Source organism: Adiantum capillus-veneris, chromosome 16 (assembly GCF_014529385.1).
Source record: "Adiantum capillus-veneris isolate H3 chromosome 16, ASM1452938v2, whole genome shotgun sequence".
Classification (NCBI taxonomy): Eukaryota; Viridiplantae; Streptophyta; class Polypodiopsida; order Polypodiales; family Pteridaceae; genus Adiantum; species Adiantum capillus-veneris.
The window spans coordinates 34285042-34302890 of NC_140946.1; the positions used below are offsets into that span (position 1 = coordinate 34285042).

A 17849-nucleotide genomic window follows, 5' to 3' on the forward strand; every position below is an offset into this window, starting at 1 on the left:
GTATTTAATGAATCAATACAGACAAAGATTCCTAGGAAAGGAGCTATTATAACAGGACAGATCAATGAAGCTGTCAACAGGTCTGTTTTTGGACCAATTGAGAGTGTTTTGAGTGTTGCATGATTCCTGAAGTGCTGTCTTTTCTCCTTCATGGATCCTGTATATACTGATTATATTACGAGCATATCAGTATCTCTCAACTTTGAACAACAGTGCCATGCCAGCTATTTGGGAAAGAGCGCCTCCAGGGGTTTGTTGTAGCAACAAGAATTGACTTTATATGTGCTGTGCATGGCCGCCATGGTGATGAACTGGGGCTGATTTGCTAATTTGCACGGTGCATGTGAGAGGACTCTTAAGGGCTGAAAGCTGGCTGCAAAACGCAGATCTGGCTGCACGTTCAAGGGTTGGAAACGCAGCATATCTGACAGTCTCACTCTCTTTACCGGGACTGATGGAAGAGATGATGGCTGTAATGGGCAGCAGCAAGGGGCGCCTACCGTGCCTCCAAGGGCCAAGGATGCAGCTGAATGAAGAGAGCGATATGCTGCCAGAAATGCCAGAGGTAGAGGTTAATGTGAGGGTGATCTGTAAGAGGGCAAAATGTGAGGGTGGATGGAAAAACACCAAAGAGGTCCTCTGATACATAGCGCTAATGAGCGATGATGGGGCTGTTTTTATAGGGAAACTCCTCCTAGAGTTTTGCTGCCGCTGACTTTTGCCAATTTTAGCCACTTAAATATGCTATGTGCACACATAGTTTTTGGCTGTTGCAAGCTCAATATCTTGCAACCGAGTGTCACAAAGGTGATGATGTGGCACTAGGATTTGTCGGAGATAGAAGAGAGGACAGAGAAAGAGATCACAAGCTTATAACGTGGAATCTTGTGAATCACGGTGGAATTTCCGAAAGAGAAAGAGATCACAAGCTTATAACGTGGCATTCTGTGAATTGTGGTGGAATTTCCGCCTGCTGATGTGGTAGTTCCGGCCGGTGGTCATAGTATTGTGGAACGGTGGAACCCTTAAGTTGGGCGTCCTATATATCAGCAGTGGCTTTGGGGGTTAGTGCCAACTTTTTGTAACAGTTTCTTTTGGGCCTCAATGCCTTTAAATACGAGCTTCGGGGGTCAATTTTGTCAGATCAGTGCATGGTTGCATATCTGCAGAGTGACTCCCCGGTAGTTGGTACTCTGTGGATCATTTAATATAAAAGGAATACCAAAAGGGTTGCCAGACTTTGGGCACATATACTCCCTTTGTTGTAACTGGCTTCCTTAGAATTGTCACCAAAACTGTGTTTTCCACTTGTATTGAAGAGAATATACTCACTCAAATCTGCATTCAATATCTAATACACAACGTAACACCAATACTCATGGTAAGAGTAAAGGAACTGCCCAAGGGACCTGACTTGCAATATGCCCACGAAGATCGGAATGGGTTGCCCTAAGGTTGGAGCTCTCCAAAGGGATGTATGGGAGAAGCATCCAGATGTTGTTGATTGTGGAAGTAGGAACCAGATGTTGCCACCAATTGCCGACATTCGGTACTGACAAGCTCACAAAAGGGCAAAAGATTGACCAAATCTATAGGGCCACACTACCATCGGTGAAGAGAGAACATGGAGATAGGGGTAGTCCACACTCCAACAAAACCGCCTCAAATTGTTGGCATAGTTGGCTAAGTATCTGGGCACCACATGCTCCACCGCTAGGCCTTATCCTTTGAAGTTGGATAACCACACAAGAAGTGGTACTGGAGATATAAGAACCCTCCTGTGCCTGTCAAAGCAAATTTCAATACATGCACCTGGTTTGCTGAATACTGGATAAACAAGAGTTGTCATGTGCACATGGCTATGTGTGCCACGTGGACATGCTTCATCGACCTCCAAAGCCAACTTTGCACCTATCCCTAGACAGGAATGTCTAGAATCCTAAGAGGATTAGTACTGGCAATTTTGTATTTGTAAGCTTGTTCGTAGGACTTGCATGTCCGGATGAGCATTGAGTCCATTAGATTAGGTTTTCCAGTTTTGGAAGCCTCTTGCATAAATGGATTGTACAAGCGTTTTGACAAAGGTTACACTACGATGGGCATCTGGCATGAGGTGCATGTAGTTTTAGGTTAGAGAAATCCAACGAGCCATTTCCCGCGTCAATCGGATTCGCATGTGGACAGACGTGCTACAATTTCACATGAAAACTTAGCCAAACTCAAGTTTATTAATAAATCATTTTAATGATTTATTTGTATAATTGTCCTCAACTTTTGTCCTACCTAAGCCTTAAAAAGGGTTTTAACCAATAACTTGGCCGATGAAGGCAGCAGAGGGGCTAGCGTTTTGCATTAGATGAGCGAGCACCAAGTAAAGCCCTAGCATTTTTGCATCTCCATGCCCAACGTTTTCAGTCCTCATTGCAGATCAGCCCCAACACTACCATTGGTAACAGATCAGCCCAGCGTTTTCAGATTTCAGCCCTTTCCCTTGCTGATCGCGGGCCGGATCTGCTAATGTTAGCCCATGTCATTCTCTCTCTCTCTCATTCCCTCTCTTCAGGGAAATAAAAGGAACCATCTCTCATGCTAAGTAGTGCACATTAATGCAAGAAAGAAGTAGAGATTTGTGGTAGTATAAAGTCTAGATCTTCACCATTTCAATTCCGTTGCACTTGACATTGGTATCAGAGAGAAAGAAGTAAAGGTTTGTGGAAGTGTAAAGTCTTGATCTTCACCATTTCAATTCCGTTGCACCTGACATTGGTATCAGAGAGAAAGAAGTAAAGGTTTGTGGAAGTGTAAAGTCTTGATCTTCACCATTTCAATTCCGTTGCACCTGACATTAGTATCAGAGCTTTGAAGGTTTTGCACTAATCTGCTAATCCCTTAAAAGTTTTTTTTATCTCTCGTGTTTTCAATTGTGTTTTGCAGCACTTGGTGCAGCACTTCGGTGATACTCTCCCCACTCTTGGGACAGTAGGTTTGTCATAGCATGTGAGACTGTGCGTCTTGAGTGTCGCAAAATAGCAACCAATTGTATATTGGGTGTTGTATTCGGGGTGCACCAACGAGGGGGTATACAGTCTCCCAAAGATTAGTTTGCGACCTTCCTTGAACCAAGAGTAGAAATGCTTGGAGACTCGTAGCGGTTTGGAGACAGAGCAAGTTCCCCTTTGGATCCTCCCATAAGTCCTCTCCCTACTCCTCCATCCTTACCACCAAATCCCATGGATTCCATGACATGGATGATGATGGAGATGGTGATGCGGCAAGAGGAGGCGTGTCCACAAGAGCGTGTGGAAGCGGCGGAGCGAGAGGAACGTCGATCTCATCACAACTCTGGCGGTCCGTGTAACAGACTTGGACACTCCAAGTCAAGAATCAACCGCGACATCACCAAATAACCACTTCAAAACAAGTCACATATCACAATAGATGTACACTGGCCCGACGGAGTTCCGTGCCTAGAGATATTGGCCCCAAAGACTGGCGCCCCTTTCGGTATTTCTTTTTGTATTAATCAATCATCAAAGTATAAGAGAGCGGTTAGGGTTTCACTCTCAGACTCTGCGTCCAGATGCTCTGAGAAGTGAGGCCCTCACCACTAATTTAAAGATTACAAGGGATGCCCAAAAGCAGAGCCCCAAAAGCTTTTAAAATAAAAAGCATCAGTTCTCTCTCTCTCTCTTAGAGAGTCTTTTCTCTTTTATTATAAAAAAAAAGCAAAATTCGCGTCACTCATCATTTTTCAATTTTTTTTTTTCAAAGCCTCCGCGATTTTCGGAAATTAGGGTTTTTGGCAAAAATTAGGGTTTGCAGGAATTTTAGGGTTTCTGGCAGAAATTAGGGTTTCTGCTGTCCGCCACGTCATCACTTTGTGACATATCCCCCTCTTGAAAGCATTGTAATCGACCACGAGTACGCCTGCAAAACCGACAAAAGCCATAAACTGTCTTAGCAGACACTGACTGTTAGTACCTACGTACTAGGAACACACATCCAGCACATGTACAAAATTGACAGTCACATCACACGACATCACAGGACATCACATGACATTCAACATTCATTCGGATCTTAGACCATGATTTATCGGCAATGTAGCTAGCAATCACATCTAGGTCCAATCGGGACCTCATCGATGTCGATTGACTAACCCCTATTGCAACCATGTCTATTCGAGATCAATCAGACCAAAATGCTGCAGTCATTTCGGCTATCAGTTCTTGCACTGACAAGAAGTCAAGAACAACTCAGTATCATAATCAAGAATTCCATTTCATAAAGTCATCCAGCAGAATAATGTCAGCTCTTAGTATCCCAAAAGCTCAAAGAGACATCAGTCACTTTAGTATCAAAATCAAGGCATCTGTTGACAAGGGAGCGGAGTGACTCCCCTCTTGTGCATCCCACTGCACCAGATCTCCGGCCAAGCTGAATTCTGGGTTCCATTTGGAGTAGACTATGCTAAACCAAAACATCGAGGTAAAGTTTCACAATCCGAGGAGTATCTGCTTGGTCCTCCTCCTCCATCCACTTCGCATCAAATGTAGGAAATTTCTTGAATTTAACCAAGAACCGCTTTCGGACTTTACCTTTCTTCGTATCCGTATGTGCCAAAATCTGTTCAAGAACAAGGGTCTCCTCGTTTTCTTCCACTGCGGGTTGCTCATCAGGCTCCCCATCATCAGGCACATCACCCTTAACAGGGTTCAAGAGACTCACATGCAATGCATTGTGAATCCTCCAAGTATCTGGCAGTTTCAATCGGAAGGAGACATCATTTATCTTTTCAGTAATCTGGAAACGTCCGTAGTATCACATACTAAGCTTTGGAAAAAGCCTCTCCTTTCCCTTTTTCTTTCTTAGGCGTGCCTTCTCAAAAGTCAGAGCACCCAATCATCCTCCTTCAGTTTCAAGTCGCAACGATGGCGATCCGCTACCTTTTTCTGTCGTTCTTGAGACTTCTGCAAAGTCTTGCGAACCTTGGCAAAAGCCGTATCCAAACTCGCGAATATTCATCCGCTTCCAATATCTAATCTTTCGTGCTCAGGAAGGATGGAACCTTCGCAGCACTTTCAACAATCTCACATGGCGTCTTCCCCGTCGAAGAGTGTATCGTGTTACTGTAGGCAAATTCCACCAAAGATAGGTTCTGTTCCCATTGAGTCTTCTGATCCGAGATACAAGACTTCAATAAATCTAAAATCACTGAGTTGGCAATCTCAGATTGCCCGTCAGTCTGCAAGTGGAACGATGACGAGAACTGCAACCGCGTGCCAATGTTCTCCCAAATTGCCTTCCAAAACAGACTCATAAATCTGGGGTCATTGTCGGAGACAATCGTCTCAGACGTGCCATGTAATCGGAAAATCATCGTGATCATTTTGTGTAATCGGGAGATCAAAAATGAAATCCATTTCAATACTTTCCCAGGGGCGGGTGGGTATGGGTAAAGGGTGTAACAATCCCTGTGCCTTATGCCTGTCAAACTTGACCTTCTGGCATACTGCGCACAACTCTTCCACGTCCTTTTTGAATCACGGCCAATAGAAGTATGTCTCTACCCCTTTCATGGTGGTAGCAATGCCGCGGTGACCCATAAAAGGTGGACAATGGCATTCAATCATAACCTTTTTCCTCAACAGCTGTGTAACGCACAACATAGTCTTTTTCATCAAGTAGCCTTCCCGAAGGGAGTATCTCGCTACTGTCTCCCCATCCCGTATCCGTGTGAAAATATCTGCAAAATCTGTATCTGTGGCATACTGATCGACCATATCCTCGAAGCTCCTATGATGTATCGCGGAAATAGCCAGAACCAACGGTTTCCGAGACAAAGCATCTGCCACCACATTCTTCTGTCCCTGCACATGGACAATCTGGAAGTGGAACTGTGACAAGATGTTCGCCCACCGCATCTGCTTTTCCGAAAGTTGCTTCTGTGACAAGAAGTAGCGCAAACTCTGATGGTCTGTAAAGACAGTAAAATCCGCTCCGAGTAGGTAATGCCGCCACTGAGTAAGAGCATGGATAACCGCCAAAAGCTTTCTCATAAATCTGTGTTGTCATCTCCGGCCTAGAGAACAAACGGCTCTCGTAAGCTATGACATGGCCTTCTTGCATCAAGACCGCACCCAGACTACGACCACAAGCATCACAATATACTTCAAATGACTTATGCAAGTCTGGCAAAGTCAAAATAGGTCCCGTAGTCAATTTCTCTTTCAATGTCCGAAAGGCAGTCACCTCTGCGGGTCCCCACGAAAAAGGTACTCCTTTCTGTGTCAAGGTATGCAAAGGGGAAGCAACCTCTGCAAACTTTCGTATGAATACGAACACAGTCCCAAGAAGCTTCTAACTTCATGGACATTCCTCAAATCACGGATAGTCTCTATCTTGGCCGGGTTCATTTGCACTCCTGCTCCTGACACAATGTGTCCCAAAAAGTGTATCTTTGGTAGGAAAAATTAACTTTTCTTTGCATTAATCACTAACGTGTGATCTCGTAATGCCTGAAAGACTTGAAGCAGATGATCTCTGTGTTTTGTCTCATTCTTGGAGAAAACAATGATGTCGTCAAAGAAAGTGCCAACAAATAGCCTGTACTCTCGAAAAATCCTGTCCATCATCTGGTTAAATGTCGCAGGAGCATTGGTTAAGCCAAAAGGCTTACCAAAAACTCAAATAACCCAAAAGTCGTCCGAAAAGCTGTCTTGTAGACATCTCTTGGCGCTATCCTGATCTGATGATATCCACTCTTCAAGTCAATCCTGCTAAAGCACGAGGATCCCTGTAACCTGTCGAGTATATCATCGATCCTAGGAATCGGAAATCTGTTCTTGATGGTGATTTCGTTGAGAGTGTTATAATCGATGCACATTCTCCAAGATCCGTCTTTCTTCAAAACCGTCAACGCTGGAGAGCAATACGGTGAAGTACTAGGCTGGACAAGACCCTTTTCCAAGAGGTCTTTCATTGGGTTCATAATCTTTTCATCCTGTACTCGGCTCACACGGTAAGATGGCCGATTCGGTGGCGTGCTTCCAGATATCAGATCAATGGTTTGATCATTGATCTTCAAGCCATCTGAAAAGCAATCGGCATGAGTGTGGAGAAAAATCTTGCCGTTCTTTTGATCAGGTCAAAACATATTCAACCTTTATCCATCGTTCAGTTCTCTCCCAAAAGAATGAGTAAGAAACTGAAGTTCATCAAGTACAATCTCTAAGCCCTTCATTTATCAAAGTCGCTTTCTCGGCCTGGTAGTCAACCACGGCGTAGTTCTTGTGGTACCAAGGGATTCTGAGTAGAACGTCACTTGCGTGCCCTGAACACCCCTGTCATTGCAAACGAAGTTTACCAATGCTCGGTGTAATGGCAAATCCCATCCGGGTGCCAGTCGAACTACCTCCGCCTGTGGCGTCAGTCTGTCGAGCGTAATTCCAAATCAAGCCGCCAATTCCAAGTGAAAAGAAGTTGGCCTTGGCTCCTTCAAAAGAGCTTCCTGATCCTTCACTTTGCCCCAAAAGCGGCAAAGTTTGTACTTTCATTCATTAGATTCGGTGCAGGTCCCACGCCATGTGGTACCAGTTCTGCTTTTCTATCCGCCTTTTCTGCCACGTTCCTCAGCTGCTCTCGAACTCTCAGGCCTGTCGTCGTCTTTATCATTCTGTTCTTTTGTGCCTTTTCTGCCACGTTCCTCAGCTGCTCTCGAACTCTCAGGCCTGTCGTCGTCTTTATCATTCTCTTCTTTTGTGCCTTTTTGGGGCACTTCGCGGAGATATGTCCATGTTCCCCGCATCCAAAGCACTTCCCCTCTCTGATGAAGCGAGCTCTCTCTTGAGGAGTAAGCTTGGGTCGTGCATCCTTTTTCTCTGGGTTGCTCTTTTTCTTTCTACTTTCATTCCCAGAAGTCTGTTTGGCTCGTTGTGTCATAGCCTCATCTGTGGGGTAGGTCAGACTGCCAGAGTGAATGGCAAAGCCCCGCTTTGCATGACTCGTCAACTCCTGAATAGAAACTGACTTCTGTTCCAAGCAGTGATCTCGGATCTCTGTAGGTAGACCCAAGGTAAACCGCTCAATCTGTTCTCTGAACGAGATCTTCTTGAATGAAGAGGCGGGTAGAAAAGAGCTCCAGAATCGTTCACAATAAGCATTGATTGTATCTTTCTTGGTCATCCGCAGATGGTTCCAAGCAGCTCGTATATCTCGTTCATATTCTTGCGTCAACCAAGAAGAAATAAAAAGCTTATAAAATTTCAGCCATTTAACTGGCGCAGTCTTGTTTAAAAGAAGTGTGGATCACCAAGTACGAGCATTCCTCTTAAAGTAAGAGGTAGCTCTGCGAATCTTGGAGTGCTTTGAATAGCGTCCTCCCGCGAAAGCGATGTCAAACTGCTGTATAAAAGACAAAGCCTTCGAAGCATCTGAGTATCCTGAAAAAGTATCAAACTTGATCGAGTGGCCACCTTCCTTACACTCTCGGACTTTCTTGCTTTTATCTTCGAGAAAGTCATACTGGTTAGCTTTGTAAAAATTCTTCTTGTTCGCATAAAACTTTCCGTCATCGGAATCTGAGCTGTCTGTAGATGAGTCCACAGTAGAACTGTCAGTCTCTGGGCAAGACTTAGACTTCCTTGCCTTTTTCTTGCCCTTTCCGAAGCGTTGTTTCTTGCTTCGCTTTGTGGTTTTCCTGTCTTCTTCGCTCGAGTCTGAAGAGCTAGAAGAACTGTCAGAAGAAGAAGAAGAAGAAGAACTGGGTAGGCCTTCAAACTTGACGCGCTTCTTCAGTTTCTTTGCCTTGTCGAAAGTCGACCGACGACCCAAATATCCCGGGAAGTCAGTGCCTTGCTTCTGCTTTTTTGCCGTGCTTTTTGCCTTTCTTTTGCTCGTCGAAAAGCTAAGCAATCCGTGCATCAACCACGCTCTCTAGTTCCTTCTCCGTATATTTCTTGGAGGCAGAAGGTTTCTTGAGAGCGGGTTTCGGGAGTGGTGTTGTGGTTCTTTGCCACTCCATCTGTACCTCTTCCAACGAGGTCTGGTTCATATATTTTGCCATCTTCGGGTCCTTGGCAAAATTGAGCATCATCTTTGTTGCATCGCCGATCAGGTGGCGACGCTCCATCTCTCGCCGCTCCGCTTGAGCAGGCCAAGGCGGGCCATACTCTCTGCTGGAATCTTCGTTGTGATCCCTGCCCGCATCTCTAGATGCAGAGGGAGTCGACTGATCCTTGCATGAAGCCATAGGTGCCGTGGAAAAAAAATTGGGGATCGGATTTCCCGTAGAAGAGAAATCGGCCGTGCTCTGATACCACTGTAACAGACTTGGACACTCCAAGTCAAGAATCAACCGCAACAACACCAAATAACCACTTCAAAACAAGTCACAGATCACAATAGATGTACATTGGCCTGGCGGAGTTCTGTGCCTAGAGATATTGGCCCCAAAGACTGGCGCCCCTTTCGGTATTTCTTTTTGTATTAATCAATCATCAAAGTACAAGAGAGCGGTTAGGGTTTCACTCTCAAACTCTGCGTCCAGATGCTCTGAGAAGTGAGGCCCTCACCACTAATTTAAAGATTACAAGGGATACCCAAAAGCAGAGCCCCAAAAGCTTTTAAAATAAAAAGCATCAGTTCTCTCTCTCTCTCTTAGAGAGTCTTTTCTCTTTTTTTATAAAAAAAAAGCAAAATTCGCGTCGCTCATCATTTTTCAAATTTTTTTTTTCAAAGCCTCCGTGATTTCCAGAAATTAGGGTTTTTGGTAGAAATTAGGGTTTGCAAGAATTTTAGGGTTTTTGGCAGGAATTAGGGTTTCTGCTGTCCGCCACGTCTTCACTTTGTGACAGTCCGATCCGATACCTCTTCATTGGAGCCGGATAATGAAAAGCTTGCCAAGATCATCGCGGAGGCGACCAATGCTACACAGATGATCAACGAACCACTTCTCGAGAAGGTTATGTTCAATAAGTATGACGGTAAGATGGTGTACGGTGTAGCGGAAGTGAATGTTGAACTTTGCTCAAGATGAGTGCTCTGAACTATGCTCAAGGGTTCCTTTTACTTACGGAAGGGAGAGCCTTCCGTTCCTTTAGTGAGAGAGTGCAATGATCACAATCTAAGTGAATGACACTGAATGAAGGTGCTGCAAGAGTGAGAGAGAGAGAGAGAGAGAGAGAGAGAGAGAGAGAGAGAGAGAGAGAGAGAGAGAGAGAGAGAGAGAGAGAGAGAGAGAGAGAGAGAGAGAGAGAGAGAGAGAAGAATACAACACCAGACGGTTCACATACCCTCCTCCAAGGGCCCCCCTCTCTATGGCGAGAGAGGTCTATGCTATTGATTGCACAAATCTGGTACAATGGTCTAGATGCAATGGACTTGCCGACGATGTTGACGACAATGATGACGACGACGAGGACGGGCTGAAATCTGAAAACGCTAGGACTGAAATCTGCAAATGCTGACTTTCTGCTGAATTCTGACAATGTGTCGGCGAGGATGGCGATTGCGACGATGCTACGATGATGTGTTGAAAACGTAGATGTTGAAATTTGCGGACAGCGGTTGAATCTGGAAACGCTGGCTGATCTGATGATACGACGAGGATCTGTTGCGGATAGGTGAGATCTGCGAGGCTAGGGGTTGATTCTGCGAGGTTGAGTGCTGAAAACTGAAAACGCTAATGATCTGGGGCATATATGACGCTGGAAACTGCAAAACGCTAGGTAGAGTCTGCAAATTGAAAATGCTAGGTGAACTGTAGCAAAAACGCTGGTCTTGATCTACTATCTGCTGAAAACTCTAGGCTGAAACTGTGCCAAAAACGCTATTTGCTATATCGATGGTTGGAAACGCTAGGCCTTCTGCCGGTCTTGCTGAGAAGGTGCATTGCAAGTTGTTGGAACTTCTGCTGCCTCTTCTGCCAGAAAGTGCTTATATAGTCACTTAGCAAATTTGCCCTACTCAGTTTCCCAACAAAGTCACTTATTAAATAATAAGTGAAAAATGGATAAATTGGGAAAATGGGTTCTGTGCACTGTAAAATGCTCATGATGGGTACTGACTGTCATGCTAATGATCATGTTGTGTGTAACCAGAGTATATGCAACTACTTTAAGTGCTTGGACATGCACGGCCTGCTCACGTGCGCACGAAGGTGCCAAAACACTTCCTAAGTTGACATGAACTGTGGACTTGAAGTAGCTTGTCCACATACACATAGGGTTAGATGTGCACGTGGCAGATGGATGCTATTGTCATTAATTCATGGTTTTATCAATTTACATCTTATTTTGCTGTTGTTAAAAAGTTTAGTAATAATAAAGTTCTCTTGGCTTCCATGCATCTCACGGGTGATGCCATCACCTGGAAGGATGAGTGGCATAGAGAAGGAGGAGAACGCCCACAAGGCGTCCCATTCCGAGTCTCTCCGCATTCCCCCTGTTCAAGGAGGATCTAAAGACTCGTTTCTTACCTCCATCATACCCGAAGTGATTGAAGGAGGATTTTCGGGCTTCGTGACAACAAGGTAAACGTGTGACGTTGTATGCTAACCGTGTGTCCTTGTCATAGTCACAGGGGATGCCCATTTTTGAGCTTCCCATCCCCTTTTTTCCGTCCCCACTTGCCGTCCTGCCCTCTTTTTTAAACTAAAATTTCATTTGAGCCTCGTTCCTTGTCCCCTTGCGTGTCCCTTGTGACTATGGGACTCCCAGTTAGGTGGACAATTGAGGAAATCGGATGAGAAAAGGTTGGAGGCCTTTCTCTTTGGATTGGACCACTCGATCAAGTTTGACATGGAAGCCGGTGATCCATACGGTTGGCTCAACTCCAAGAGATGAAGCACAACAAGGGTAAGCTCAAGACGGCCTACGATAATTGTAACTCTTCCTCTCATGACTCCTCTAAAGACAATGACAAAAATTCTAATGGGAATGGTAACAATAAAAAGAACACTCCAAATTCTTTATCTCATCTAATTCTCCATCTGTATCTCAATCGAAGAGTGACAGAGTGACAAAGCTAAGGATAAGGGTAAAGAAAAATACGATAATCCTCAACTCACACCGGATGAGGAAGTTGCTTAAGGAATCGTAAGTGGTCAATTAAGTAATGAAGAACAGACATTATATGCAAAGGACCGTAGGTGTTTTCTTTGTCACGTAGTAGGTCACACGAAAAAGGAAATTTCCTAAGAAAGAATCTAAAGATGAATCTGCTACTCGGCTCTAGGAGTTGATGAAGCATGTTGTCACGTGCGCATCTAACCCTATGTGTACGTGCACAAGCTACTTCGTGTCTAGGGTTCAATTCAGTTAGCTTAGGAAGTGTTCTGGCACTTTTGTGAGTCTGTTCGCAGACCGTGCATGTCCAACTACTTAGAGTATATCCTTTGGTTGCACACAACATGATCATCAGATTACCATCAGAACCCATCAGGAGCATTTTTACAGTGCACAAATTTATTATCCCTATTTTAGCCATTTTTCACTTTAAGTGACTTTGTTGGGAAACTGGGTAGGGCAATTTGGCTAAGCAGATATATAAGAAAACTTAGCGCTAGCACTTTTTGGCAGAAGAGGCAGTAGACCACAATTGAAGTGCACCTTCTCAGCAAGACGGCAAGAGGACTTAGCGTTTTCAAGCCACCAAAGACAGCCAGCGTTTTCCCAAAGTGCAAATCAACCCCAGCGTTTTGCCACTTGCAGATCAGCCTGGTGTTTGCAGTTTTCCTAGCGTTTTTTGCAGCAAATACAGATTCAGCCGTAGCGTTTTTGGACCAGCATTTCAGCCTAGCGTTTTGCAGATTCCCGGTGTCATAACCATTTTCTGCATCAGCGTTTTCAGATTTCAGCATATAGACTCCGCACAACAGCCGCCAAACCTCGCAAATCTCACCTTCCCGCAGCAGATCCTCGCTGCACGGTCAGATCAGCCAGCGTTTGCAGATTCAGCCCGGAAAACGTAGATTTCAGAATCTGCGTTTTCAGCACGTCGTCGTCGCATCGTCGTCATCGCCGTCGTCACCGACACAGTGTCAGAATTCAGCAGATACAAGATTTGCAGATTTCAGCCCCTAGCGTTTTCAGTTTTCAGCCCGTCTCGTCGTCGTCCTCATCGTCGTCGACATCGTCAGCAAGTCCATTGCATTGTAGAGATTTGTGCAATCAATAGTAGACTGCTCTCGCCATAGAGAGTGGGGCCTTCGGAGGAGGGTTTGACAACATTCTGGTGTCGTATTCTTCTTTCTCTATCTCTCAGTCTCAGCACCTTCATTCACAGTGTTTGCCACTTTGTTTGTGAGCATTTGCACTCTCTCACTAAAGGAACGGAAGGTTCTCCCTCTCGTAAGTAAAAGGAACCCTTGAGCACAGATCGGAGCACTCATCTTGAGCAAAGTACAACATTCACTTCCACTGCATCTTACATTGGTATCAGAGCTTTGGCAGTGTTTTGTATCACTCTAGGAAAGAACCACAATATTTTTTTTTTGCTTGTTGCGGTCGCACGTAACCCAAGTCCACTTGGGCGTGTCGATTCTTAATCGTGTTTTGAAGAGTGACAGGAAACCCAAGAAACAAGGGCTTGTCCAGCCTCCCTTGTTCTCTTTTCACTCATTGAGAGCGGACCATGTACTTAGTGGCCGGCCAATCGACGTGAGGTGGGAAAAAGCAACCTTGGCGTGAGGCCGCCAAGGGGTGTGCCCGCAGGAAGGAGTAGAGCTCGGGTAAGAGAAGATCCTTCTTTAACATAGATCGCAAGTGAAAGAAGAACCTCAAGAACCTCAAGAACTCAACAACACCAAGAACCACAAGCTCAAGAGACATACCTCTCCACCAAAAGCTACACTCCTTCGACGAGTGGTCACACCCCTCCACTCTACGGTTGAGACTCTTCGTCCAATGGTTGCAGCCCTTCGCCGAAAGGATGTGTCTTTACGCCTAAAGTTGCGTCTCTTCACCATGAGATGTGTCTTTTCATTTGTGTCTCTTTGTCTCCTATATAAGGAGCCTATTGTACTCAATTTTTAAGCATTCGTTCAATCAATCAAACACACATTTAGTCTCTCGAGTCTCAGTTTGATCTTAAGTATGAAGTTCTAAGTCTTAATTATAGGATTAGCACCACTAATTCTCACACTGGAATCAGAGCAAATTTTTTTCCCAGGACCGAAGGTTGTGAGCCCCTCACCCTCGTCGCTACACTCTATCCCCTTCCCGGAGTTGCATGGAAGCAGCAGACATATACGAGCATATGAGGTAACTTGAATTTTATCCCTCCAATTCTATATAAAAGACAAAAGAGAGATGTGTGTGCGTTGCGTACCCGGAGAACTGGGGGCACCCTTTCATGCGAAAGGGCACTGACTCGGCAGAAGGCCACCCACCTCTCCCTTGCTTGCACCTTTTCCTAAGGCGATGTGCCCCTTCGCGACACCCTTCCCCACACAACCCGAAGAGCTGATTGCTGAATTTAGTGCTGGCTGATTTTCTGGGTTGAATTGCACCTTTGCTCTCGCACCCCTTCACGCGAGCACACTCACAGTAGGTAGCCTGCCCCCTTTTCTTCTGAAGCGACGAACCCCCGAGTTGAAACACTGCCATGCTGAAACGTTGGGCTGAAACGACGCACCCCCCAGTTGAAACGCTGGCTGAATATCTGTGCTGGAAAAAATGGACGCTTGGCTGATTTCAGCGCTGGATAAATTCTCACGGTGGTTGAAGTGTTATGATTCAAAGTTTTTTACGATGGCTGAAAATTTAGCCTTAGAAACTTACTTTTAAGTTTTGTCCGCTAGATATAAATAGGTGCACAGGCGAAGTGGGCTGGCCTGCCCAAAAAAAGAAAAAAAAAAAACAACCTCATATGAACTTACCCTTGCAATTCAACTTTGTACAAACACAAAATATGCCAGACAGCCAGAGATTCCAGAGATTCAATGCTGTCCTTCTCCCGTCTGCTACTCGCGCTGGCAAGTTTCTTGCATGTGTGCCATGGCCGACGATGCCTTTCATGTTCCGATCCCTTTATTCTCGTACATAGACGAGATTCCCGAAGAAATTCTGCCAGAATGCGAAGTGATCGTCATATCCCCTCGGCTCTCAAACTCTGCGGCTAGGCCCCATGCCACTGTAGACGTGATGGCAGGAGGGGGGGAGTGCTCATGGAAGAGTCGCCATGCCTCACCCGAGTCCTCCGAATCTTATCAATCTCCTCCATGGTCAGTAATTTGACCGGGCGTCGTGCATGTCGGGCCAGGGTGACCCGAACCCTCTGATGTGGCCTCCGTCGATGCTGTGTAGTCCTCCTTAGCCGTGGGCATATGGATATCCCTAGTTCGGTCGCTCGATCAATCAGCATGCCTCTGGTGTGAGGAGAATGTGAGCTCTGCTGTGGTGGTTGCTCCTTTGGTTGCCCAGTGTCCTTTCTAAAGAAGTGTGTGATCTGTCTCTGAGACTGGCTAGCCTCTCCTCTCATCAAGCTCTCTTTGTGTCTGCGTAGCTCGAGCAAGAATAGTAATAAACTGGGCAATGCCATATGTAGTGTAATTCTGTCTGAGACTCCATGTGACATAGGGGACATGTCCTGGCCTCTGCTGATACTCCGCTGTATCTGCCAGTCTCGACTCGAAGCTGGTGTGAGGATGTGCGTATCTGGCCAATAGCACACCGTATCCCATGAGATAGGGCCTCGTCACAAAACCATCCTCAATAAGCTGGAGAAGATGCTCTCTATAGAAAGCCATCTTCGTGACCAACTCTTGTGTCGGCTATATCCAAGTCCTCTGGGTATCCAACTGAATCAGGTTCTGGCGGATGAGCTTGTTGATCTCAGACTATGCAAGAGTCAAAGAGGGGGCATCCAATGAGTATTGGAAGGGGGGCAATCTGTCCATGTTGAATCCATGTAACTCAAACCATGTTGTCATCTCCCCATACCAGCATGTCGTATCTCCTTGCATAGCTAATTGTCAAGAGGACTGCTAAGCGGGCATATCTAACTGTGGGGAGGTCCCACAGACGGTGTATAAAAGGAGATTGGTCTGGTAAGCGCCTCAACCACTAGTTTTGGGGGGGGGGGGGGGGGGGGGGGGGGGGCAGCTAGCTCTTCCAAATAATGTCATGTGGTATTTAAGCCCCGGCTCTAATAAGCCGTGCGATCATAGAGACCAAAGGGCTTCTCCATGCCTCCCCATCCATCAATGTGACCCCTCCTCCCATGATGGTCCACAGAAGGTCCCCATATCTGAACTCCATAGAGCAGTGCTGAAGCCACGAGAGTGTCAAAAAGCAAGAGCTTTGTCTAAGGCTCCTGAAACTGAATCTGTGAACACATCCTCTCCAATCCACCCTATGTTGCATAGGCTCTAGTCAATCTAGGCTATGCTGCTCTCAATGAAAATATAGGCCCTCTAAAGATCATCCCAAGGTAATGTAAGCATCCGTATACTCCACTGTCTCATGACCGTATGTAAATGCCGGTGCTGATCTCCTAGTCCATTGTGGGGTGGTGTTAAAACACCATAACCTTGGTTTTACCAAGGTTGACAGACAAACCACTCTTGGCCTGAATTAGGGGAGAGTGCAAACAAGAGCTGCTGAAATTCAGCTAATTAGGCAATGGAAACCAAGAACAGTTCACCTATGTGCAAGTCTCCCCCTGCCGTGACAAAGGCAACATTCATGGTCACCAACAAGAGGATAACACAGGTGAAAACCTAAAAGAGATGAAAGAATGGAAGACATAGATGGAAGGATTGTGGAAAGAGAAGGCCCAACCTCATCCAAATGGTCTTCAACAAAGGCACACAATGGAAGAAAGAGAAAGAAGACCTACAGGCTGAAGTCCAAGCGCTCCGAGAGGAAGTCTCAACCCTCAAACAAGAGCTTGCGAAAGCTAGAGCGGGGAGTGGACTTGAAGAAAAAGATATCCAGCCGTCAATGATAGAGTAACTCAACGACATCAAAGAACAAGTGCGAAAATCAAGGAGGAAGAGAAACATGAGGCAACGATGTCATCATGGGTGGATGCAATCACGAGAACACAAAAGAAGGTAGATGAGGTTGAAAAGTGGATAGAAGTTGCCAAGAAATGGAAAGGGAAAGAACCAAGAGCCATTCCCACTCCCACAATCATCAACATGACCTTAGAGGAAGAGCAAAGAAGGAAGGCTAGTGCCTTACATGTATGAGTGACCGGTCTAAAAGACCGTGATGATTTGGAAGGGGAAGTCAAAGATCTTCTACGTATGATGGGTGGTGAGGCCACTCACATTAAGGCATGGAGAGTAGGGAAGAAAAGAGAAGGAAATGGGGAGACTTCACAGGAGAGGGCATTGAACCCTTCGCTTCCCCTCCATGCAAGCAAAAAAGGACTTCTTGAAGAGGCGTCCTACACGGGGGTATTCCTTGAGGATGAACTCACACTCTCATAGCTTGCTCATATGAAAGAAGTTATGCTGGAGATAAGGATAGCCCAATAGAAAGGAAAAGTGGCATTTAATAGAGATGGACGAATTGTTATTATGAAGAGGCGTTCGGCATGATGGCATGAGACCTATGGGACCATACTCAAACTTGCTGCCCGGAACTGTAATGGATCTCTACGCCTCAATGTGGGTGCTTTTGAGGATAGTTTCACTGGGAGGGACATCATCTTCTACTCTGAGACACATCAGGCCCCGGGGCAATCTATGCCACATGTTAGCAGATGCAAATGGGAGACATGCAGACATGAGACTCGATTAGAGCACAGAGGACGGGCTCGGGGGGAGTGGCAGTTTTATTCAGGGAGGAGTTGCAGCCATTGATACATATAGCCCGTAGAGATGAGCAGGCTAGGTACAT

At 45.7% G+C, this 17849-nt stretch overlaps 1 protein-coding gene across 4 annotated transcripts in view; it reads left to right on the plus strand.

The window, feature by feature from the left end:
- The window catches only part of LOC147438837 (uncharacterized), an 84414-nt gene that overhangs the window by 1148 nt on the left and 65417 nt on the right, over positions 1-17849 (plus strand). For all 4 annotated transcript variants that reach the window (XM_086484806.1, XM_086484804.1, XM_086484805.1 and 1 more), the window contains exon 2: positions 22-80. In XM_086484806.1, the coding sequence (XP_086340932.1) occupies positions 22-80 (59 nt within the window). The remainder of the gene's footprint in view (positions 1-21; positions 81-17849) is intronic.